General features: G+C 56.9%; 1 protein-coding gene across 6 annotated transcripts in view; it reads right to left on the minus strand.

Annotated features, from left to right (window-relative positions):
* The window catches only part of SHANK2 (SH3 and multiple ankyrin repeat domains 2), a 471,724-nt gene that overhangs the window by 120,144 nt on the left and 326,611 nt on the right, over nt 1–24,969 (minus strand). For all 6 annotated transcript variants that reach the window (XM_057506712.1, XM_057506710.1, XM_036875766.2 and 3 more), the window contains 2 exons: nt 15,688–15,770; nt 13,996–14,120 (listed from right to left, as the gene is read on the minus strand). In XM_057506712.1, coding sequence (XP_057362695.1) covers nt 13,996–14,120; nt 15,688–15,770 — 208 coding nt within the window. The remainder of the gene's footprint in view (nt 1–13,995; nt 14,121–15,687; nt 15,771–24,969) is intronic.

A 24,969-nucleotide genomic window follows, 5' to 3' on the forward strand; every position in this document is an offset into this window, starting at 1 on the left:
GATGGGCAGATGGACGAATGGATAGATGAATGAATGGATGGATGAGTGGATGGATGGACAGATGAATGGATATGGATGGATGAAGGGATGAATGAATGGACGGATAAATGATCGAATGGATGGATGAATGGATGGATGAAAGGATGCCGCACAGACGAAGGGATTACCTCTACTCTTCATCAGAAAAGCGCCTCCTCACTCTTTGCCCTTGACAACTGCAACATGGAGAACTCAGAGCCACCATCTGGATTTCTAGACACTCCACTATTTTCTGCTAAACTGCAAGGGAGCCTTTAAGGTCCAGACAGAAGACACACAGGCACACTGGACCTCAGCACCTAAGTGATCCAGGAACATGACCTCTGCCAGCTGAGTCAAGACTTCAACGATCACGCTCTGAAAACAAGCTGCTGGCGGAAGGCTTCCAGGGCCAGAGGAGAAGGGCACTCAGCCCTGGAACCCCAGCTGGACCTGGGCAGGCAGGGGTAGGAACCTGGCAGATCTCACAAGGTGCCGGATGACCACACGCCCTCGCCTGTCCTGGGGACCAGATCTGTGGAATTTAAATGCAGGTCCCCTTGGCCCCAGCGTGTCACAGGGTCTATGTCACTGGCTTGTGGGACTCAGAGGACCTGTGTTCCCGCAGAGAACCCCAAGTCCTGTATGAATGGCTCAGCGGGCCCGTGGAGAGGATCATGTATGGTGAGCTTGGAGAGGCAGAACTCCATCACAGGCCACCTTGCTGGGCTGCACAGGGACTGGCTGTCTGCTGAATCGGCCTGCCAGCAATTTGTTTTCCTCCATCCCTGAAACTCAACCTTCCTTTGGGAGCCAGCCCACATGCCCCCTGACCATCGTATTGCCTCTGGGGAGGGCACATATCCCAGCCTGGCTGGTCAGCACTTTCTCTGGTTGAGTCAGCCACTGGCTCCGGGGTGGACACGTGACCCAAGCCAGGCCACCGAGATGCTCTCTTTCTGCTGGGGTTCCTCAACCGACAGGGTGAGAACCTGGAGCAGCTGGAGGCTGTGTCTGCCACCTTTGCGGGGAGAACCTGCTCAAGAACAAAGCTGACACACAGAAAGCCAGAGCGGAGGGAGGGAGGGAGATCCTGGGGACATTGCTGAGCACCTAGATCCAGCTGGGCCTGAAGCCAAACATCTTTGGGATCTTTCAGTTACTCAAACCAATAAAATCCCTTTGCATGCTGAGCCAGTTTGAACTGAGTTTGCTAAGTTGTACAGAGAGTTCTGGAATAACACAGTTGGGGAACATTGAGGAAATGGGACACCTTTGCTTTGTTTCCATCCATAACCAACTCCCCTTTATGTTGAAAGACCCTGCCCCCTCACCTCCTCCAGGAAGCCTCCCCAGGGATCCTCCAACCAGTTATGACCTTCACCTTTCATGGACTTTCCGTCCGCTTGGTCAGTGCCTCCCCTCCAGCCCTGCACTACCTTCAGTGTCTCCAGCTGGGCCTCTGGGTGGGTGATCAGACCCACCTCAAAAAGACACCACAGGGGACAGTGTAGCCCTCAAGTCCAAGCCCAGGGTCAAGACCTGACCCCACGGTGCAGGGGACACTGCAGCCCTCAAGTCCAGCCCCAAGGTCAAGACCCAACCCCATGGGGAGACCTGTGTGAGCCTGAGCAGGTCCCGTGGTCTTCCTGGGTCTCACCTTCCTCCTCTGCAAAATGGGAATATCCACAGAGCTGACCTCCCCGTGCAGGCAGGGTGAGAAATGAGGTGCCCACACGAAGCGGCCTACCTGGTGCCTGGCTCACGCTGGCCACCCACAGCAGCTGCAGCGGGGGTGGCTCCTGGTCTGTGATCATGATGTTGATTCTCATAGCAGATGCACATGACCACCCACAGCAAGGTGCAGCCCTTGAGGCATGTCCTGCCTCCCCTGGGCAGGCTCAGGCGATGTCACAGCCCTTGGAGATGTCCCCACCCCCACCTCTCAAGGCCCTGCCACTTGGTTAGCTGCATGCTGGATGTGGGGCAAGATGCGTTAGTGGCCATCTCATTCACGCTCACACTGGCACTGGGAGGTGGCCTCTGTTGGTGCCCCCCCCCCCCCAGACCAGGAAGCCTCCCCCAACCCTCCGGCCCACCCAGTCCCTCCCTGGCCAGCCCCTTTACTCTGTCCCTTATTCCAGGACATATGGCAGAGAAGTTCACAACTTCTCTGAAGCAGCGCCTGCCTGGGCCACTCACTCGCTGTGTGTCTGTGGACACATGAGACTCTGCTCTGCGCCACAGCCTCAGGAGTTGACGGCACTATGCAAACCAAACTGAGCACTAAGCCAGTCCACGCACGTGAAGCCCTGACAGTGGAGGGAGCACGCGGGACACGCTCAGCAACATGAGCGTGTCCCACGGCTGCGTCAGCGCTGCTGTTCATGTTGTCTGCGGTCAGCACAGGTTGCCCAGCAGCGAACTTGCTGGTGGCTTGGAGTCCTGTCTCTGGGGGCCCCGGCTAGCTCCCCTTGTCAGCTCTCCTGCTTCTCCCACCGGGCTGAGCGTGAGATGGGCATTTACAAAGTGCTCCTGAACACCTGGCGGTTCAGGCCGAGGCTGAGCCAGCAGTTTAGGTACACAGAGAATCACCATATGACCCAGCAAGTTGCTCCTAGGTACACATCCCAAAGAACTGAAAACAGGGGCTCCAGCAAGTACGTGTTCACTCATGTTCCTAGCAGTTTAATTCGTGACAGTCAGGAGGTGGAAACAACCATAGGGTCCATCGACGGCCAACTGGACACACAGCAGGTGCCTTCTCTGGACAGTGGCTATTTGGCCACAGAAGGAATGAAGCCCTGACACGCCGCACCACGGCTGAGCCTTGAAAACTGTGTGCTACGTGAAAGGAGCCGGGCACAGAAGGCCACCCACTCTAGGATCCCACGTATATGAAATGCCCGGATGGGTGGCAGATCCACAGAAACAGAAAGTGGACCAGTGCTTGCCTGAGGCTGGGAGGAGTTGGGGGTATGGGGGTGACAGCTCAGGGGGGCGCAGTGTCTTTTGTGGATGATAAAACATTCTATAACCAGATCAAGGTGATGGCTGCACAACACCGTGGACATACGAACTGCCCCTGGTTGTATGTTTTAAAAGGGTTAAAATGGTTAAGTTTTGTGGTTATGTGTATTTTACAACAAAAAAAGATAATACACAATGAAAAAAGTACATGTGACAAAATGTATGTCCAACAGACATATATAAAGTTCGAGAACATAAACCGCATCCTTGTAACCCCACCTCCTGACGGCATCACGTGACCTCTTCCTCCGGGCACTGTATTTCCCATCCTACCCGGGTGGACATGACTTGTACCAGCCATAAAGGAATAACACCGATGCAATAGAAAGTCAGCAAAAGCACGTATGGGGCAGAGTTGACTTTAAGTCCCTCAAATTTCCCGAGTGCAGAGACACGTATAACCCCTATAAAGCCTGTGGGACTGGAGTGGGCACTGGATGCACTGGGCATGAGAAGCCAGGCCACTGGGCCCCGGCCTGTCCTGGCATTCCCTGCTCGGGCCGGGAGCACCTCCTGGTCCCTCATGGACGGCAGCTACTTTCTGGTTGGCTAATGGGCAGATGGTCGCCCTCCCACCTTCTCCCATCCACGCTCCTCCCCGGGGCCCGTGCTGAGTGCGCAGAGCCCAGCTGGCAGCCGCACAGGGCCCACACCCGACCTCACCATGCGGAGCCCATCGGGGGGAGGAGGTTCCTAGCTGGTGGGGTCCTGCCTCGGGGGAGCAGGTCCTGGCTGGGGGCTGGGAAGGCTCTGCATCCCTCCCGTGGCCACACCGGCAATAATAGTAACGGCTCCTTTTGCACATTCTTGTTGGCTTTGTCTACAGGCCTCACACATCCTGACTCGCTTCACCTTCACAAGACTCTGTGAGACAGGTGCTCTTCTTATTTCCGCTTTCCAGATGAGGAAATCGAGGGACAGAGGGATTGTTTAACTTGCCCAAAGGCACACAGTGCATAGGTAGAGGAGTTGGATTGGAGCCAGGCAGGCTGCCCCCAGGACTGTGCTTTAAAGCCCTGCTCTAAGCTGCTTCTCAAGGGCAGCGGCCTCCAATCTGGTCCCTCTGCCTCGACCTCCCCTCTCCAGCAAGGCTCCAGCCTGGCGACAGGCAGGCCACAGAAGTCCCTGCTAAAATTTCAGAGGCAGCTTGCCTCTGCAACAGAGTGAGACCCCAGGACAGCTCAGCATTCAAGGCACCCCCAGCACCCCTGAGGCGGAGGCCCCGTCCCCTTCATCCTTCCTGGGCCTGACGTAGCCTGCACATCCCCACGGGTTACTGTCTCCAAGCCTCTGTCCAGGCTGTGCCCTCCTCCTGCAGTGCCTTCTCTCACTGAACAGGGCCTGCCTGAGTGCCCGTCCTGTGCTTGGCCCCAGCTGGCTTCCAGCTCACGGAACTTTAGGGACCAGCAGGGGCGGTGACAGGCCCTGGGAGTGGTGTCTCGGGGGACTGTTGGAAGGCTTCCCTGAGGGGGCTCTGCAAGCAGAGAGATGAGGGTGAGCAGCGTTAACAGGTAGATGAGGTGGAGGCGGGAGAGGGGGAGTAGGGAGGAAGGGGGTGGGGAGACGGGGCGCAAGATGAAGAGAACATGTGAGCAAGAAGGCAAGTGCAGGGGTGGGGGGTAGTGTGGCATCCAGGAGACCAGGGGCGGAGGGCCAGGGTCAGGGCCCCCCGAGACCAGGGGCGGAGGGCCAGGGTCAGGGCCCCCCCGAGACCAGGGGCAGAGGGCCAGGGTCAGGGCCCCCCTGTCGCTGCAGACCAGGCATGATGTGCCGCCCCCCTCAGCCATATGAACAAGTGGTTCCTTCCTCTCTGCCCAGCCCCAGGTCCCCACAGAGGCCACGGGCCTCCCTCCCCAGCTTCCCTTTGTCTCCGTGACCCTCCAGCCCTACCCACGGAGGACTGAGCACAGAGTGGGTGCGCTGAAGAGGTGTCACAGGAAACCAAAGGTCCTGGGTGGAAGGGGGTGGGAAATTTTCTGGTGGGTGGTTGGGCTCCTGGCACCAAAGCAAGGGGACCATTCTCGGGACCTTACAGCATCAGATAGAAACCACGGTCCTCTGCGTCCCCTACCCCCAGGCCCCTCTCATTCCAACTCCACTTACTGTCGGCACTCACGCCCCCTAATTCCCAGGACTGACAGACTTCGTCAGTTAAAAGATCCTGCAGGGCTCTGAGCACAGGCCTTCCTTCAGTTCATTTGCCGAACTGACTGCTTGTTCCGTGAAACTCCCCACAAAAGGGCGCCACAGACAGAGACAAATCAATGCTAACGAGGGCCTGCCGAGTGCATGGGGAGGTGGGTGAGTGGGAGGAGAGCGGGGAGGGAGGGCAGGTGCGGAGGCCCCAGGGGGGGTCCTTTCAGGGAGCCACGGGGCGCAGCAGAGAGCCCTCAACCAGGGGCTCCCAGCGCCTCCTGAGGACCTCGCTGCGGAAGACTGGGGCTGGGACTGAAGCATCCTTTTTGGGTCGAGAAAGGTGGGTACAGGGTTACAGCTCAGTGACTCAGTGACCTGGGGCATCAGCCAGACCCGAGCTTTGGGGTCAGCCCAGATTCAGCTCTCCCTGTGGGGCTCTGACATGTGGATTTCTCAGTTTCACACCTGCGAAATGGGCAAGAAACATCTGCTTCCCAGGACTGTCCATCACTGAACACGTGTTGGAGCCTTGGTTCTGTCAGGCACTGTGCTGGGTGCTGACACACAGCAGGGACCAGGCCAAAGAACCCTCCAGCTCAGGCGTTCTCATGAGGGAGATGGACACAAAGGCAGCCATGCAATACAGGAGATGACTCTGATGGCGCAGGAAGCCCAGGCGTGTGAGTGGCAGAGCCAGGGGCCAACAGAGGGGGCTTGAGGGGGCCTCTCTGAGGTGTGACGCATAAGCTGAAACCTCAGTGGGGACGTGAGGCTGGCTCGGAGCGTGGGACACCAGAGATGCTCAACCACACGGGTCCCTCACCCTTCTCACAGAAGGGACTTCCTCGCCAAGCAGACAAGCACACTCACTGAGTAACAAGCTGCTGTGCCCAGCGGGCCAAGGACACCGGACACAGGGATGGGGGGGTGAAGGGAACGAGGCAGAGGATGTGCTAAGGTGGCCACCAGGCTCCACCCTCCCAGCTTAGTTCCAGCGCCCTGGATAGTTTCAGCACCAGGGAGAGGCCCAGCACCCCAGAAAGATTCAGCACCACGGAGAGGTCCCGCCACCCACACCCTTCCCTCTGTGGCTCCCTGCCCTGGACCAGCCACGTACAGTCCAGCAGACTTGAACAGACATTTCCGGCCCTCCCTGGACCAACCCCAGGAACCCCCAGCTCTGTAACATCCGACCACGCTCCAAATCCAGCCTGGGAGTTCCTGACACCCTAAGCTTCCCCTGTAGCCCTTCCTGTGGAGCTCTGCCTGCAGAAACCCCACTTACTTATCAAAGAGATGGTGGCAATACCATCTCTTTTATGGAGCCCCTTTCCTGATTTATCCTGGGCCCCTCACCACACTCTGCTTTTATCCCCCCTTCCAGACCGTGAATTCCTCAGGGAGCTGTGTCTGAGTCATGTCCTTTCTCCCCACACACAGCAGCCCAGCCACTGGGTGGGCACCCAACGTCATGTTGCAATAATGAATGAGTGACACTGCAGAAGTGATTCGTACAATTGCTGCCGATTGTTAAGAGCTCACCGCCAGGAAGTGCAATGTGCTCCACACACTACTTTACTTAGTTTAAGAAACTGAGGCCAAGAGATGAGGAATTTGCCCAAGTTCACTTCACACAGTGAAGAAGTGACAGAGACTGGATTCAAACCCAGATCACTGTACAGCCTGTGCCCTTGACCATGGCTCATTTCTGTCTCTAACCCAGTGCACTGCCATCTGCCAGTACCATGGAGCCTGGAGCACAGCAGCCATGGTCCCCTGAAGTGATTCTGAATCTTTTTTTAGCCTGAAATTGAAATCACTGATGCTTCAAATTAGAACCCCAAAATGAATGAGCCAAGACTTCAGATCTGCAATAGCTAAGCCGCCTGTATCCACCTTCTCAGCAGGATGCTGCGCTGCTCCTCAGCCCAGACCACCTGTTCCCAGTCAAGAGGGAGGACAAAGTGAAGGAGGCCCTCGGTGCAGGAGGGGCTATGGCTACATGCAGGAAAGGGGTCCAGCCTTCCAAGGGCTCCCCCCAGAGCAGTGGCCTCTTTAGAGCCTTGGAACGTGAAGACTTCATGCTCTGAGACCCTGACAGCCAAGACCCCCAGTACTGTGAGCCCCAGAAAGCAAAGGTCCCAGTGCTAGGAGCCAAGGAGGACCAAGACTATAACGACGGCAGTTTGCCCTGGGCACTGGCATCACCTGAAGGCCAACAACAAAAGTGCTGAGCTCCTGTGTGCTGCCGTACATGCCGCCAGAGGAATGTTTTTCAATCCCCACTGAGAAACTGGCCCGGAGCTTAGACCTCAGCAAAAGCTGGGCAGGGGGAGGGAGAGGCCGGTCGAGATGGCCACAACCTCCCCTCCTGCGCTGACCCAGGGGCCGGCAGTCTAGGAGCAGGGGAGCTGCAGGGGGAAGCCGGCAGCATGGGGGCCCAGGCCTTTTCCAAAACCAGCACGGTGAGAAGCCACGGCGATTCAGAACAGAAACGCTCGTGCTCACGGGGACCGGCGAAAGCCACTGGGCCCTGCCTGTCTGGATGTGAGACTAACAGAACTTGACAAGCAGAGTATCAACGTGAGTCAAGACCAAGAATTCACTGGTCGCCCTGGTTTCCCGCTAATGTCAGCTGGCATTTGGTCTCTAACTTAGTTACTGAATTAAATACCCATTTAAAATGATTCAAGATATTACGAATTTTTGAGGGGAGGGGGGCAGATGGAGCTCCTAGACTGCCCACGTGGGCCATCAGCAGGGCGTGTGAGGAAGGCTCTTGTGCTGTCCTGGAGGGCAACACGGAGACGTGAGCCGTGTGGGGTGGCTGAACACGGGGACAAAAGAACGCTGGTACCAAGGAAACCACAGTTGGGCTCTGGCCTCAGCCCTGGGGTTTCTGGCTACAGGGAAAAATGGGGATCACGAGGAGAAGGTCCAAGTCTTCCTAAGAGCCAGACCCCCACCAGTACAGACTTGAGCAAGGCCCTGAGCACTGGGAGCAGAGGGTCAAGCCAAAGCTGGAGGCGTGCCTGCCAGGGTATATAGGGCTGGGCGGGGCACGTGCCCGCCCCCGCTGATACGCCCTCCTCAGAGGGGCGCCAAGAAGCAATGGCCAGGGCAGGGCTGGCTGGAAGTGTCCGAATGCACGTGCTCAGCACGTGGCAGGCAAGCTCTGTAACTGCTCCAAGCTGGAGTGAAAGTGGTACCAACCACCTGTCATTATTGTAACTCATTAGGACTTTGTATTATTTGTTCAATTAATAGTCATTGGTTTCCTCTTCTGAGTCAGGCATCGTTAACGACAAGAGGTGATCGGCAGCAATTGCTGATGGCACGCTGACTCTGTGTCCAGCCCGCTGGCCCTCTGCCTTCTCCCACATAATCAGGCTGATGCTGACAGCTGCCCACGTGCCCAGGGCTCTGCCATGCATATGTGTCTCGAGTGACTTAATTCTCCCAACCACCCATACTGCTGATGGGGACACTGAGACCCAAGCATGGTCTGATTAATGATGTGCATAAAGACCTAGCAGGAGTAACCTGCTTCATTTCCTCGCCTCCATGTAACATTTAATTTTGAAGTGACCATTACCCCCCCACCCCAACCCCTCCCCCTGGTTGTAACAACTGTTCATAGCTCCAGTTTGGTTCAAAGTAATGGTTTAGGCAAATGTGCACTAGAGCCCACGTTACATTTTTCAAGTCCTGTTCTCAAGTACCAGCCTCAGCAACATCTCAGTATCTAAGATACTCAAATGGTCTCTGAGGAAAACACCAGGGCATCCCTCTTAGTGTCCTCACGTCAGTGCGATCTGAGATTATAGAACAGTTGCAGGCCATCTCCAGCGCAAGTATTTAACACGAGGGAAAGTAATTAGGCTCAAGCATCACTTTTCAAGGATGAAGGATATTGCTGCCTGCTTTAATTGCAAGGGAAAACCTATTTGGGGAAATTAACACAAAAAACGAGATGGACCACTTCAGGGCTAAGAAAACAATCACAGAAGCCATAGGAGCCCCCAGCACGGCATCAAGTTGGTGAGCAACGGCCCCAGGAAACGGTTCGCGTCCGGAACGCAAACAGCAACACCTCGGGCACGGAGGCTGGGCACCACTCAACTGTGCCAGGCAGCTTCTTCTAGGGAATAGTTTTCTACTTAGGAAATTAAGACCTGTCAAAAAATTAATGCCGTCGTTCTAGACAATTTGGGGAGTTGAGAAATGTCTGGAAAAAGAGAACTGATCACACATGATCCCATCACGCAGGGGCTAATATTTCCTTTCTTTCTATGTCTATTTTGGGGATGGGTGTGGTGTAATTCACTGATATTGTGCAGATGATTCTGACTCTGCCCTTTCCACCTAATATAAGGTACCCATTTCCCATCGGTATTAGGCCCTCCATCCAAGCACAATTTTTCATGCTGTCCTGCGAATCCACACAGGTGCGTGACGACCCTCACCCTTCCCCCATAGCCCTACCCCTGCATGATTTTTTTTTCCACCACTCTGTGAATCTCTGCTTGTTTTTTATTTAGATCCTTCCCTCAGGATGGATTCCTAGATGTAAAATTCTTGATTCAGCTTTACGGTGCTTATTACACACTGTCACATTGATTTCTAAACCATTTATGGCAATTTATTCTTTCACATAGTGGCATATGAGTGCTGTCACCAGCAACGGGTGTAGTAATAAAAGAGCGTTTGCTAATTCGAAAATAAAAATTGGCACCTCATCATGTTTGTCTTCTTACCCTTTGCCCAGTTATACGTCAAGCACATCAGTGTGCCGCCCACGGGTCCCTGAGCTCTGACGTTACTGGGTCAGACAGCCTGGGCCAGAACGTCAGCTTCTCCACTCACCTGCTGCACAGCTGCAGGCGAGTGATTTACCCTCAGTTCCTCATCTGTAAAGTGGGGATAACAACAGATGCTATTTTTTTGGATTATTGTGAGTACCAGGCAGCTACACCTGAAATTACTTTAATAAGGACTTTCTGGGTCTCCGGTCGTGTGTGTTGCACACGTTTGCCAGTTACGCTGGTTACTTGTATTATGACCACTTCTTAAGATCCAGGATGTTTTAGGTGATGCAAGTAAGGCAAGAAACAAACCTGAGATTTCCAAATGGGAGCTGGTTGAAGAAAGACGGTCCTGGTCTTAAGACAAGACGGGCAGAGCACCTGCTTCTATCCGTTAGTCAAATGCCAAATTAAGGGGCTTGACAAGCCGGCACAATCGGGCTAGCCAGTCATCATCTTGCTTGACCCTCGGAACCCCTGGCACGTCACCGCAGTGTCCTGACGAAGCCAGTGCCCAGGCGCCTTGTGACACTGCCTGTGCAGATGTGGGCTGGCAGCCCCGGCTCTGTGTTTCTCACAGGCCCATGGGGCACTCTGGTGACCAGCCACATTGCACTGGACCAGGCTGATGGGGCGTCCGGTTTGGTGACACCCTGCAGGACACCAAAGTCACATCCTAACCAACATGTCTTCTTGGCCAGCCACAAGCCATCTGCAGCCTCCCATGACTCCTCGTGAGCGACCTCTCCTGCCCCATCTCTTGAGGGTGAGAAGGCTTAACCAAGATAATCTCAAAGAAACAGCAGATACACCTTTAACCATTCAGCCAGAAGGCTCCCTCCACCCCTTAACTAAACAAGCTCTTATCACTATTAAAAACAGTTTGAACGGGGTCTCTGGTTGTGACCAAAAGGGACATGGGTCTCTTCCTTTCCTGGCCAGCGGGGACCTGCACAGAGAGAAACTTGTCCTGACAGCCCCGCTTGCTTCTCTCCCTGGCTTGTCGCTGCCCCCAGGCCACTGCCCTGCGCCACTGCCTGCTCTCTCCCGAAGGTGCCCACAGGGCTGCTTGGCGTCCACTGCCCCTGCCTGTTCCGTGTCTCTGAAAGCTTTCTGGGAAAGCTCCGGTGTCATAGGCCGTCCAGAGATTCCGGCACATCAGGCTGACCCCAAAATGGTAAATACACATGGTCCCTGGAGCTACCAAATTCAGACACACCCCTCCATGGGGCACCCACTTCTCCTCCCTGAGATGCATTTTTATGACAACCCTACCAGCCCACTAAGACCATCCCATCTTAGATTCCTGACCTGAAGGTAGCCTTTTACATGGAACTTTACCCAGAGCGTCTGCTTTTTGGCAGGAGCAGGTGTGTGGGGGGGTGTGGGCAGCAAAGAGGATACCAACAGCAAAAGAGCAAACTCCTGCTCAACAGTGGGCAGGAGGGACATGAATTCCAGAGGGCAAGTGCCCAAGAAAGGCGGGCCCACGGCAGGAGCCAGGGCCAGCACGCAGACAATGCCAGGGTGTTCACCCCCAAAGTCGCCCCTGGGTCCCATGGTTCAAACTGCAGCCTGGGTTTTTAAAGAGAAAACAAACACCTGACGTGCATGGAGGTCCTTCCCAAGAGCAGAGAGAAGGCAGAGGGGAATGAGGGTGGGTGAGGACAATCTGCCTGCACTCGGGGCCTTTCCACGCGGGGACCCTGCACTTGGCAAAGAGCTCAGAAACCCCCACAACTGCAGGGCAGTGTCACCTGGGACACGTGAGTCCATTTAAAACAATTCCTCCAAAGTTGAAAGCTTTTCACTGGTAACACAGAAAAATTGTCTACTGGAAGATACATATTATAAGGCTATAAACGAACCCGGTAGCCAGGAAAACAGCTCTGTGGAGATTCTGTCTGTCTAATACAAGCACCTAAAGGAGAATTTCTGAGCCCCAAGAGGTATCCTAGGAAATGGGCTTGGAGAACGCGGTTCCAAAGGTCCAACCCTCCGACCCCCCAAGCATGAGCCCCCCAGGTATGAGCAGCCTTGTGGGGACTGTGGCAGTGAAGGGTCCACTCCTTCAGGTCATCTGTGACAGTAACACCAACAGAACCTGAACGCATTAGGGCCGGTCATTCCTAGAATTCTGGAATTCAAAGGTCACTCAGAATATCAAACCTGCTCCAAACTGGCAAATACATTTGCATATCAGAGGTGAAAAGCAATGTCAAAGGAGGTGCTTTGAAAACCCAAGTGCAGAAACTCTTTAATGTTCCAGTTTCCACAGATGCTTCGATCTGCCTGGCTCAGGCATGTGCTGCAGACACACTGCCAGCCCGGTGCACTTCTCTCCCCTGGGAAGGGGATGGTCCCACCAACCCCCGGCGGCTGCCACACGCTTCTGTTGTTGACCAGTTTATCAAGGAAACAATCTGAAGAGATAACAACGGATATGCTCTTGTATCTGCAGCCCTCATTTATTATTTAAAAGTAAAAACCAGCAATAGCTATGTCAACCTACTGGAGCCCCCCTTTCCCCCCCTCACACACACACACACACACACACACACACACACACACACACACACACTGGCGGGGGAGATGGGGGATGGGGACTTACATCACAACTGCATCCTACAGAAGATGATTCAACACAGTCTCTGCATTTTCATGAGGTTACGAATCGAGTTAACCCATGAAACCACAGTGGGCTCCAGCCTCCACTGTCCTGGATACGCACCGCATGGTTTAAAGGGACAAGAACCCAGTGAGCGCATTCATCGTCTGATGGGTCAGTAACAACTTGAATAAATCTTTCAGTGAATAAAATGAGACCAACACAGGACACCTGGACTGGGTTACAGCACCTTCTCTGTTTTTGCTTTCTTTCCTCTGATAGGACCCTTCCTTCTGGATTTCCACCACTCTAACAGTATTGAGAAACACTAAGAGCAAAATTGCAGCTCAGAAGTACCCTTGGGGGCTTAGGCATCATGGAGAGAAGTGGTGTCAAGTGGTCATCTCGCCAGGACCTGGGTCTCCTTTATACAACCAGCAAGTGTCCAGCAGGCCCAACGGCGGGGCCCCTGTGTGGCTGGCTGGATCCCACGTGCACATTCCTTCTCCCTGTATGGGTTTCCCATGCAGAGGGGACGGGGCTCAGGGGAGCCTTGAGGAGTGTTTTCCAGGAAATGCAAACCCCCACGAGGGCTTTTTGAGCCTACTGAACCTTTGAAAAACAATGTTTCCAAGGTACGAGTAGTCTTTTATTTTTACAACTTCTGACGAGTAACACATTCCTTTGCAGAAAGATAGAAAGTAACACCTAAGCCCAAAAAAGTCAGGGAGCTCAGATGTGCGGGTGACTCGGACACCTCACAGAACGACGTGGTGGCTCCAGGTAAGGCTGGGAACACACGGCGCTGGGATCCAGCAGGATTCTTTCAATGAGGAAAATGCGCCCTTCCTTTACCTGCTACACAAAGCCAGTCTCCAAAGAATCTAAAGCCTCCTTTTTGGGCCACCATCTCTAGCAATCTCTTGCCCATGTGCCCTGGACTTGAAGGCCAACATACATCTGACAGGCCAGTTACCACAACTTGCAATTCAACAAACTCTTCAGCCACCAACGTCAGAGACCTCATACAAGCACATGCGAATGGGCAGGGGACCCTCTTGGTGTCTGTTCATATAGCCACGACCAAGCCACCACGGGTCCAAGCAGGTACCTGACGTCAACCAACCACGCTTCTCTTCCACCTTCTGCTTCAAGATCAATGGCCAAACTCCACATACCTTTACACGCTCCAAAGAGTTATGGCCAAGGCCTCAACGACATGTCCACAGGAAATGGCACCACAGTGGGTGGAAATAACCAGAAAACAGAAGTTCAGGACAGCCCCCGTGAGCACCCTCAGACCTGGCCCAATGGCCACACCGCGAAGACTGTGGGCTCCGACGCTAGGAGAGGCGGCGCTCTCCCCAAGCAGAAAGACACAAACACCCATGTTCCTACCTCGATCAGGAAGTCCCCAGTCCTCAGTCCGGCTTGCCACGCCACCCCACCTTCATCCACAGACTCCAGGTACTGCAGGGCTGGGAATGCTGGCGTGGGCGTGAATTCCTCAATGGGTGTATCCGCTGGGAAGACAAGGACACCTCGTTACAAGCCTGGGAGATGTGCCCAGGTTGGCTGCCTGTGCCCCCAGGGGGTCCTGAGAAGAAGGCCCACATGTCTCCTGTTGGCAGTGGGCAGACCGGGCCAGCTCCTCCCTGGGAAGGGCTTGACACTCAGCCCCGGGTCAATACCAGCTCAGGTAGGCGGCCAACTGCACATTGGTGCCTCCATATCTCTTGGCCTCTGTTAAAAAAATTGAATAATGTGCTCCGCTTACATGTCTATATGTACACCCCTGTCATTTTCTTTAAAAGCATCAATGACTAAACATTTTCAGTTCTAAAAATGGAAAAGCTCCCCCCATAGCCACACGGTGCTACAGAAACACCGCATGGAACCACTTGCCAAATTTACATCTACGTAGACGTGAAACCAAGGGAATTCAACTTGGAGCTTGGACAGAGCACAGCGCTGACCCAGTGGGTGGCTGCAGACGTAGAACCTGCCTCTGAACCCGCTCTGCGGGGAGCCGGCTCTCTGTGGCCCCTCTGTGGCCAGCATCCTGGAAGCGCGGGGCCCTTGCTCCTTGGTGGAGTGAGCCCTGGCTTCCGGGCCACACAGCTCTGAGCAAAACTCCAGGGGAAGAGACAGACTTTCCTAGGTGGTCATGAGGGTCTGCGGGGGATGGGTGGGAAGATGGGGATGGCCTCAGCAGGGGAGGGAGAGAGGACATCACACACACAGTCAGGGACACACACACACACAGGGGCAAATCCATCTTTCGTGTCACTCCGGAAAGATCGCTGTCAGGGCAGCCTGAGCTGAGGGCAGGTGGGGGTGCCACCCATGGCACGAGGCCTCCCCCAGCACAGGTGCGGGACCCCTGGCATAGAGCAGGGGCTCTGAAATAAAACTTCCACATGGCTTACCCATACACGGTGACAGCTGTCTCCTCATGGGGAGGCGATGCCATTTTGTTTTCTTTTGGAAGGGAAGCCCTGAGTTGAGAGCTGGTGGCGGGTACACTGCTGTGGAATGCACCCCCGGAGCCCCCCACCACAGGCCATGTGACGTGTGTGCTGCTGGCTCGGGCCATGGCAGAGGGGACCATCTTGCCACGTTTTCTTTGCAAAGTCACCTTAGAGGCAGGCACACGGACGCCTGCAGCACTTGGAGCTGAAGCCCACTCCCAGAACGGGGCAGCTTCTAGATACCTGAAGCTTGGCACTGGGTAATCCTTGGTACCTGAGACCAGGAGCTCTGAATCCAGCCCCAGCTGGGCTGAACTAAGCTACAAAATACAGATTAAAACCATGATTTTTAAAAATAAGGGTGGGGGGAGGGAGGGAAGGAGAGCGGGCAAGCTCCTTGAGAACAACACTGTCTACAGAAAATTAAAAATCTTCCTAAAGGGAGCCCCAGCGTTTTCTGAGTAGAGCAGAATGTGAAAGAATACGGTTGTCTAGCAACCAAGAGCCCCCAGGAAAAAGGCTTCTTTCTGGGCTGGGGAACATTTTTCCTACAGGCGCGCGCGCGCACACACACAGACACACACACACACCCGCGAACGCTCCCCGCGGTTGCTCTTACCTTTCGCCCCCCGGAGCACGAATCCGAAACCCTCGTTGTCTTTCTTCTGCAGGGCCACCGCCTTCTCCTCGACAACGCAGTCACTGCAGGGAGAATTCCGGGGATAGCGACCATTATTGTACCCCGTCATCATCACCGCGGCCGCTGCTCCGCCGGGCACGTCCATCGTGCAGCCAATTAGTCACCCGGCTCGCCGGGCCCGGGCAGCACGGAGGCGACTGAGCAGCACAGGGCGCGGGAGGAGCGACGGCAGCCGGGGGGCCGGCGGGCGCGAGGGGCGGGCGCGGCACCACGGGGCTCCGGGGGGGGCCGGGCCGCGGCGGAGCGCGAGCGGCGGGCGGGGTGGGGGGGCGGCGGGCATGGCGGGGAGGCCGCGGCTCCGCGCCGCTCGGCCGCGCCGGGGGCGTCTTCCGGGAGCCAAGCGCGATGGGCCGGGGGAGGAACGAGGCTGCGGTTTTCTCCCTCCTCCTTGCCGGGCTTCCAGAAACCGGCTTCTATCTGCCCCCTGCGCGGGCCGGCCCGGGGCGCGCGGCCGCCGCCCCCCTCCGTCCGTCCGTGGGAACGCGGGGTCCCCGCGGCCGCCCGAGGAGCCCCCAGCGCCACCGGCGGCCGCGGCTGCGCCTCATCCCGCGCCGAGCGAGCGAGGCGGGCGGAGGGGGCGGCGGGCGCTTCCTGCGCGAGGGGCTGGGCTGCTCCGGCGGCCCCGGGCCGGCCCCTCGGGGACAGGGTCTGGAGCCACGCCGGCCGCCTCTCGGAGCGGCGTTTTTCTAAAGGGAAGAAACCCAAACGCTCCAACTCCGCTTCAGCTGCCAAAGCCCCCCCATCGCTGACAGTGAGGTCGCTCTGCCACCTGACCGGCCACCCTGGAGGCACCCAGCACAAGACCCACTGGGGCCCTTGGCCGACGCGTGGCCCGCCCCCACCTTCCGGGGACGCACCCCTCCAGGATGCTGGGCTGCCCCGGAAGGAAGTCAGGCGCGGGGAGGGCCCCCGCGCAGGGAGGGAGGGAGGAGGGGCAGGAGGCGGGGGGGGGGGGGGGGGGGGAGGCTTCCTCCAGGGTCCTAAGAGGCGGGTGTGGGAGCGCGGGGCGCGAGGGGGCCTCGGTGGGGATCTTCACGCTGTGGACACTGTCAAGGGCTACAAAGCAGGGCAGAGATAGGCGGGCTGAGGGAGGTCGGCCGCAGCACTGGGGGTGTGGGGCAGAGGGGCGGCCGGGATCAGGGCCCCCTTTAGGGAGCGGTGGTGTGAGCCCGCGCCTTCAGCTGCTGGAGTGGCTGGGTGTTTGGGGTGCTGTTCTAGTGGGCAGGTGCTCCAGCCCGATGGGAACAACATGCAGACAGCTCCAAGTCCCAGACAGCTGAAGGTCAGCTCTGCCCGGCGCTGGATTCATTGCCCGGAGGGAGCACGCGGCCCCAGCATGCAGCCCACTGGGAGCGGCACAGCCAACCTGAATGGGCAGCCTGGGAGGAGGAGGGACAGGGTGCCCATACCAGGGGATGGGCAGCAGCTTGCGCAGATGAAGTAGGGGAGCTTCAGCAAGGTTGGGGGACACAGCCAGAGACCGCACATGTGTCCTGACCCCACTCCTGGGCTGCCACCCCTTGCACCAGACAGCAGCGCAGAGGAACTCGCCAGGGTGGCCCTGTCTCCCAGGAACAGCCAGGACAGCAGGGACACTGAGATGGCAGACCATGCAATCCGGGATGACCAGTCCGGGGTGGCCTAAGAACTCGGGAAGGTGGTTTAGTCCCTGGGCTGTCTCCTGTCCCAGGACAGAGTGCAGGGAGCCCCAGCTCTGAGAGCTTGGCTGTGGCAGGGAGCCCCCCCCGGCTCAGCGCCCCATAGGAGGGCTGAAGCATGGCCAGGAGTCCAGGGCCCTGGGAGCCTGTGGGCGGGGTCCGTGGCTGGCCTGGCCTTTAGTAAGTGATGGGCTCTCTACACTTCTGTTTCTCTCACATTACAAGGTCCTGACAACAAGCCACAGGCCCCCCAGGATCACTGTGAGGTCAGATGGGCTGATAACCACGGTGGTGCCGTGGGCCAGAGGGCCCCGGGGAGCCATCTCTTTAACCACCAACAGGAATGGCAGCAGGTCTGGCGGCTGGCCAGGCCTGAGGAACCACAGGAGTCGGGGTGGGGGGGGAGGCTCTGTGGGGAGCAGCCTCTCTACCAGGCCTGTCTACCTTTCGTCTCCTGGAATACAGACGTGCCCTTCCCCCCACTCCACCTCCTGCCCCTCTGAATGTCTCAAAGGGGAGGCCGCCTGGCCTGTGGCTCACTCAGGTGGCGGGAAGGTGCAAACCCTACAACCCGCTCCTCTCCTCCCCGGGGAGAGGCTCTCTGAGGGTCCTGGTCCCCGAAGCGGAGGCCTGCAGCTTCCGTGCTTCTGTCTGCAGGAGTAGCTACTGCCCCAGAAAGACGGTGCGGGCTCCGGGGGCCCTGGGCCGTGTCTGCCCTGGGGACACGTCGGCCCTCAGTGCCCGTCTCTGCTCCGCTGCAAGGGGAACCTGCCGTGTACTCTGGGCACACGGCCCTACTCTGGGCCAACTCTACCCACAGGCCCAAACTGCCTTGGGCTCCATGAGCTTCACAGACCCACACACTTCCTACCGGCTGTGCCCAGTGGCAGGGAGCTTGTCAGGGCAGTGTGACTGGCCGGGCACTTCTTAGCTACTTCCCTGCTGACTGCATGGCGGCAGGGGCGTTTTGTGTGCTGGGCGAAGGAGGCGCTGGCACCACACAGAACTCAGCTCAAAGCTCAGCTTTGCTCTGACCCCAGAGCCACTCTCACCTTCAGAGCCTCAGGGTCCTGCTCTGCCAAACAGCAATGCATGCCTCGTGGGCCTTAGAGGAGGGGCTGATAAAACAACCCACCCCAGGCCAGGTCCCCAGAGCGTGCATAAGCCACCATCCTGAGCAGGGGTGCATGCATGTGCCAACCCGCTCCTCCTCCAGGACCCCTCCCAGGCTAAGCCCGCCTCCTGAAGCGCCTCAGCGGCTCCTATTCCACCAAGAACTTCCTGAGTCACACTCGTAACTGCCACCATCACTGTAGCAAAGTCCTGCTTGCTGAGTAAATGCCAAACTCCTTAGATTCTGATATGAAGGAGATCTGCCTCTGCTGTCTCTTTCCTGCAGCAGGGTCTAAACAGCCCCAGCCATCTGCCCACCATGACCTGTCTTACTTTATTCACAGACAGACCTGGGTTGGAATCCCAACTCAGGAATTTGCCAGCTTAGCAACTCAGAACCTGTTTCCCCACCTACAAAGTGCAGGCAATACTATTTGCCTTGTGGGGACACTGAGGAACAAGAGAGATGGGGCCCCCCAAATGCCCCCGCAGCAGGGGAAGCTGCCTGCTTCAGAGTCCCCAAGTGCATCTAGTGCCATATCCCCCAGAAGATGTGGGCTCCTGAAAGGCAGTGACCTCACCTTGCGGATCACTCCAGGTACCCACAACCCCAGTGTGGGGCCGCACACCCCTTAATGTTGTGGAATGGAGAGAAATGAGTGTGAACATCAGTCGGAAGTCAAGCATGGAGAACAGGGCAATCAGTGGAGGTGGTTGCAAGGGAAGAAGGCCTCAGGACAACCGGCGGACCTGCAGCTGTACTCTGAGGGCGGGAGCAGCTCGGCATTGTGGGGCGCACTGCATGCAGCAGGCCTGTCCCAGGAAGCCCGAGGCAGAGGCAGAAGGGCAGTCCAGGCTGTCAGCACCATACGGTCCTTGCAGCAATCCAGGGAGAGCGCCAGAAGCCTGAAAGGGAGACTCGGCAAGACAGGCAGGCACTGAAGTCTAGCTCGGTCCCCTGGCCCGGCCGTGGCGCCACTCCCTCCACGCCCCCATGGCATCACACCGGAACCCCACGCCCTGGACCTCAGGGAGGAAACTTCATGGAGAGGAGGTACCCTCGGAGGGCTCTCTGCTGTTTACGAATGTAAAGACTGTCTTGGGATGACAGCCACGGCCACATCTGGAAGCTGGGGCACTGAGACATGGCTTACACGTGCTGCCCTGGAGCACACTGAAGCCCCCCTAAGCAGATGCTGCCTGAACCTCAGCCCCAGCAGCCCTGGCCAACACGAGCTGGTCTGCAATCCAGAAGCAGCCCAAACTTCGATGGGCAGGACCTTGGTGCCCACACCACCCACCCTGCTGCTTGGTGGCGACCTTGGGGAGGGCTCAGAACCAACACCCTCTGGTCCCCGCGACACGCTAGTCCAATAGCCCGACGCCAGAGGGATCAGGCCACGGCCCTGCTCTGCACCTTCCCCTTGCCTTGGACCCTGACCACAGCCAGGCCTTCCTGCGGAGTCTCCTCTGGCTCATAGCCACACCCCGGAAATGCCCTAAACCTGGCCTTGTAATTTACCCAACTCCGTGCACACCAGGCCTCTGTATACCTCACTGCTGTGCACACCACGTTTCCCGTGCCTGCTGCCTCCCCCACTTACTGCCCAAACTGTGAACACACAGGCCCTCGGACCTGGGTGGACACTGTCCCAAACCCTCCCAGCAGAGGGTGATGCCACACATTCTCTCCCTGAGGGGCCCTTAAGCCTTGCCCGGGCATCTGATGGGGCGCCTCCCACCTGCTTGCCCTGTGGTTGTGGGCTCCTTGGGTGCACGCATCATGCCCCAACCCCCTGAATCTCCTTGCGGGGCACAATGCCTCCTTCTGGCCACATTCTACCTGTGTTGGCTGGTTAAATAAAAAATGTAGTCCAGCCACACTGTCCTCAAAAGTGTTTTCTGAATGGGGTGGGAGGGCACCTTGATGTGCCCCAAATGCAGCCCCGTTTGCCAGCTTCCTGTGGCAGGAGCTGTGGAAGACCAAGAGGCAGGCATCCAGGTTCGCCAAGTACAGCTGCTCAGGTTGTATACTGTACAACTACAGATGGCCATCACAGAGTCACCCATTCATTCTGGGTATTTCGGCATGGATGGAAGTGCCTTGACAAGTGGGCAGGCACCTTTTTCCAGCTTATACAAAGATGGAGTACAAGCCATCGGCTGCCTTGGGAGAATGCCGGAGGTGTCCACATACACACACTTCTACCTGGGGTGTGGCTCACAGGCTGCCTTGGAAAGCAGGAAGCATCCATACAGAACCACATCAACACCAGGGCACACAGCTCCACGTGGAAGTGCTCCGAGGCCTCATGGTGGAGAACTAATACCCGCACTCCCCTGACAGCCACAGTGCACACCCGGTAAATGGCATCCTGAATACACCCAGGGCAGGACAGGAAGGTCACAGAAGCCAGGGTGCACCACGCAGAGGGTCCTGGGGTCCCCACTGCACTGGTGAGGCAGACACAGGCGTGGCTTCAGGCCTGCAGGACCACAGGGGGCCCCAGGTTCATTCTCTCCCAGCAGGCCCCAAGGCCGCACTTCACTGGGTCCAGGAGGGAGCAGGTGCCAGCAACGACAGCTGGCGTTCAGGATTCGCCAGTCACTGAACTGGCACCTTGGCGGCAGCAGCCGATCCTGGGGGAGGTGTGAACAGGGAGCCTAGGGAGGCTGGGACGTGTGAGCACGCGGGGCCCCAGGGGCACTGTCTGCCCTGTCCCACGTGGGACGGTCATCGTGGCATTTTCATTTTGAGCTCAAGGACTGTTGGGTGGACCAGATGGCTTTCCTCGGAGGTCTTGGGATCCTGGCTGGGATGTGACCCTGTCAATCTGAACAGTTACATTTCTTCCCTGCTCCGCCGGGACTGGGGTTCAGTCTGGGACTAAAGTCCAGAAGCAGCAGGGGCCACGGTTGACCTACCGTGGTGATTAGTAAATGAACACGGCCACTACCCATTACTTCCTAAGTGCCAGGTGATGCACTGTATATTTGGCATCTTGGAGGGAACAGACCAGGCCCAGTCCGGCCCTTAGGGAGATACCAGGTGTTAGGGGATCAAATGGTGGCTCCCCAAAAAGACATGTTCAAGTTCAAACCCCACTGTACTTGGGATTTGACCTTATTTGGAAATAAGGTCTTTGCAGGTGACATTAAAGATGTCCAGATGGGATCATTCTGTATTTACTGAGGATCCTAAAACCCAATGACTGGTCCTTATAAGAGAAAAGAGGAGGTGATCTGCGACACAGAGGCACAGAGGAGAGGAAGCCACATGAAGACAGAGGCAGAGGCAGGAGGGATGCAGCCGCGAGCCCAGGAACACCAAGGTTTGCTGGCAAACACTAGGCACTGGAGGAGGCAGAGGGGAACCTCCCCTGGAGCCCAGGGAGGGAGCAGGGCCCTGCCCACACCTCAGTCTCAGATGTCTGGCCTCCAGAAGTAGGAGGGAATCCATTTTTGTGGTTCAAAGCCACCCAGTCTGCAGTAATTTGTTCCAATAGCCTTGGGAAACTCATATACCGGGCAAGCGGGAAGACAAATATTAACCTAGTAGTCACGCAAATATGCAGGATCTGGTGCTGTGAGAACCAGAAGGGGGCTGGAGGACTTCCTGTAGGAGGAGGAAGATGGCTGCCTGAGTAGGACTGAATGAGCTGGGAGGCTGGAGAAGGGAAGAGGAAGAGGAGATCACCACAGACGGAGCTGGAGCCCCTTGGGTAACGGTTCTGAGCCACACCCGGCAGGTGGGAAGGGCAGGTTGCACAGGGCCACCGGCGTCCGCTGCCTGCACAGCTAGGGCAAGGCCCGGGGACGCAGCTGGGTTGTGAGGGGCTGCAGTGCAGCCTCAGCTGGGCCTGTGGGCCCCCTGCTTTCCCCCGTGTCACCCAAGGACGCTAAAATTATAGAAGAGCGGCCATTCCCCTTTTGTCTTCCCCTGGCCTTTTCCTGGCCTGGCCTGAATCCCGTGGGAAGGACTCAGGGTGGACATGCATGTGGAGCAGGAACTCTGTCCAACGACCACATTTCCCCTTTCACGATCCACCCACAAATGCCTGCTGTCGCTGGTGGTAAAACAGGTCTGCCAAGCCAGCAACATGAAGCTAAGGAGACTAACCAGCCCCGTGCAGGAGCTAGTGTCAGGGGAGCAGGAACACGGGCATGTGATGGCGCAGGAGGGTCGGCAGGAAGGCACACCGACGCTGGCCGTGGTGCCCCGAGTCAGCACTGACTTCCTCCGGTTTGCAGGAGGGGCGGCACGGGGTGGCCAGGAGGCAGCGGGACTGTGTTTCCACAGTCAGGCCCTACAACTTCCAGAGGTTTGTTTATGACCTGGAAAACAAAATCCACTGGTGCCAAAATCCAAAGAGCAAACCACAGTGTGGAAGGGAGTCTGTGCTTAATTAAGTGGGGCTGAAATCTAGCGTGGGGTCGGCTTCATTGAGCGTTAGGTTTTGTATCCATAAATATCAGGGCTGATGAAAAACCACTTGTAAGTCAGATCTGCTCACTCTGAAAGAATTCTTGGGTATGCGGACGGCGGAGGAGAAATCACAGACACCACTGGGGGGAATGACGCCACGAGCCACTCACAGGCAAATGGGTTCAAAGGCAGAGTCATCAAAATCATGTCAGGAGTTTTCTATGGCGGGAAGTCTACAGAGTACGGCTGTGCGGACCGGAGTCGGGGCGGTGGGGGACTCCCGCAGGGGAGGTGCGTGGCCCCTGAAAGCCCCTGCCCAGAGCAGCTGCTGGGGTCCCCCTTCTCCAGGGCAGAGAAGTGGAAGCCTGAGAGAAACCGCATCTACGTCACTCCTCATGGACACGCCTTTCAGTGACAGAGCCTGATGCCACAGGAACTGGGACACTATTAGAAAGAGGGACCTCCAGGGACCAGGAACGGCAGTGGCTGCCCTAGAAACTTCCAGGCTCTGCCAATCAAGGAGGATAAGGCTAGCCAGAGGGCCTGTCAGCTCTCCTGAGGCGGGTGCCGGGGCCTCAACAGGTGTCCCCGCTGGGCAGAGCTGCTAGGCATGGGCAGGTGGCCCAGATCACTGCAGCAGTGCTGGCTGCGGAGGACTGCTCCATGGGCGGGCAGGGCCAGGGCCAGGCCTCATCCTTGGGAAAGCCTGGCGGGCTGCGAGGGAGCAGGAGCCATTCCCTGAGCCATCTGTCCTCGCGCCACTGCCTCTGAGAGGGTGCTTCTTGGCTGCCGCTCTCTGGTCAGGTAGCACTTGCCCTCTTGTCCTCCCGATGCCACACAAGCAGGGGGGCTGCCACAATCCCAGGGAACTGAAGCCCTCCGTCCAGTGCCACCTCGGTGTCCTGAGACAATATACGGGAGGCTGTTGTTGCAGGAGAGGATGCATGTGGACGATTCATTCACAAATAACACGGTTCCGGGCACCTGAGAGCCCACCTTGGTCCGCAGGAGGGGGCGGCATCACTTCAGGCTCCACCGGTGAGCGCCGCAGGCCCCAGCCCCATGGGGCCCACGCACCCAGTCTGCAGATGTGGGCCCTCACGGGGGCTGTTTCTCAGATGGACAATTATGAAAACGCCCTGCCCGGTGGTTATCACACCGTTTTCCTCTTCATCGCTAACATGATAAGCAATACAAGTTTTTCCTAATAGAAGCACTAAAGTACAAAGAAGTTGATTCAAATTAAATTGTCTCATTACTTTGTAATAAATCACCCAAAAGCATTTCCTAAGTAGCACCATGCATGTTACCTGCCAAGAACGGCTGGCGTAGAAGACGAAGATGCAGCTTAAATGTGTTCAAGATAATGATGGGAGGTGATCATGGCTCCCTGTGGAGATGAATAGAAATGTGGTCTAAAAGGGAAACAGGCTCCTTGGAACCTGAATGGCCTGGGTGGGGTGGGGACCCCCAGCTTCACCAACCCGGCTCTGTGACCTTGTGCTTCCAAATCCTCACCTGCAACACATGGGTGTTGCCCGCAGCCTTGACACATCATCCTGAGGTGTGGGAAGGCTTTAAAAGGCCCCCAGCACAGGGGGTGGCACACAGCTCGGGCTGGAAGACCTGTCAGCTAGCGACAATGTGCCTTACAAGTTCGTTCTGAAAGCGTTATGTGTAAATGGAAATATTCTTACGTTTTCCTTATGAGCCTCCTGGTGAAAGGAGAAGAGCTCCTCCAGGATTCTTCCTTACAAAGGTATGTCCTATGTGTGTGTTTACTTGGATTAGGACACATCTGCATGACGTCGGAAAAACCAGGCTGCCCTTGCTCTGCATCCCACGCAGCCGAAGCCCAGTACGAAAGCCGTAAGCAGCAGGGCCGAGGGCAGAAGGCCCAAGGGGAGGACGCCGGACCTGTCTTCCTGAGCAGTGGTCGAAGGTGTGTCATGGGGGGAGAAGGGAGTGCAGCCTTGCAGAGGGGCCCCCAGAGCACCCTGGGAA

The sequence above is a fragment of the Manis pentadactyla genome, chromosome 9 (genome assembly GCF_030020395.1).
Source record: "Manis pentadactyla isolate mManPen7 chromosome 9, mManPen7.hap1, whole genome shotgun sequence".
In the NCBI taxonomy this organism is placed as follows: Eukaryota; Metazoa; Chordata; class Mammalia; order Pholidota; family Manidae; genus Manis; species Manis pentadactyla.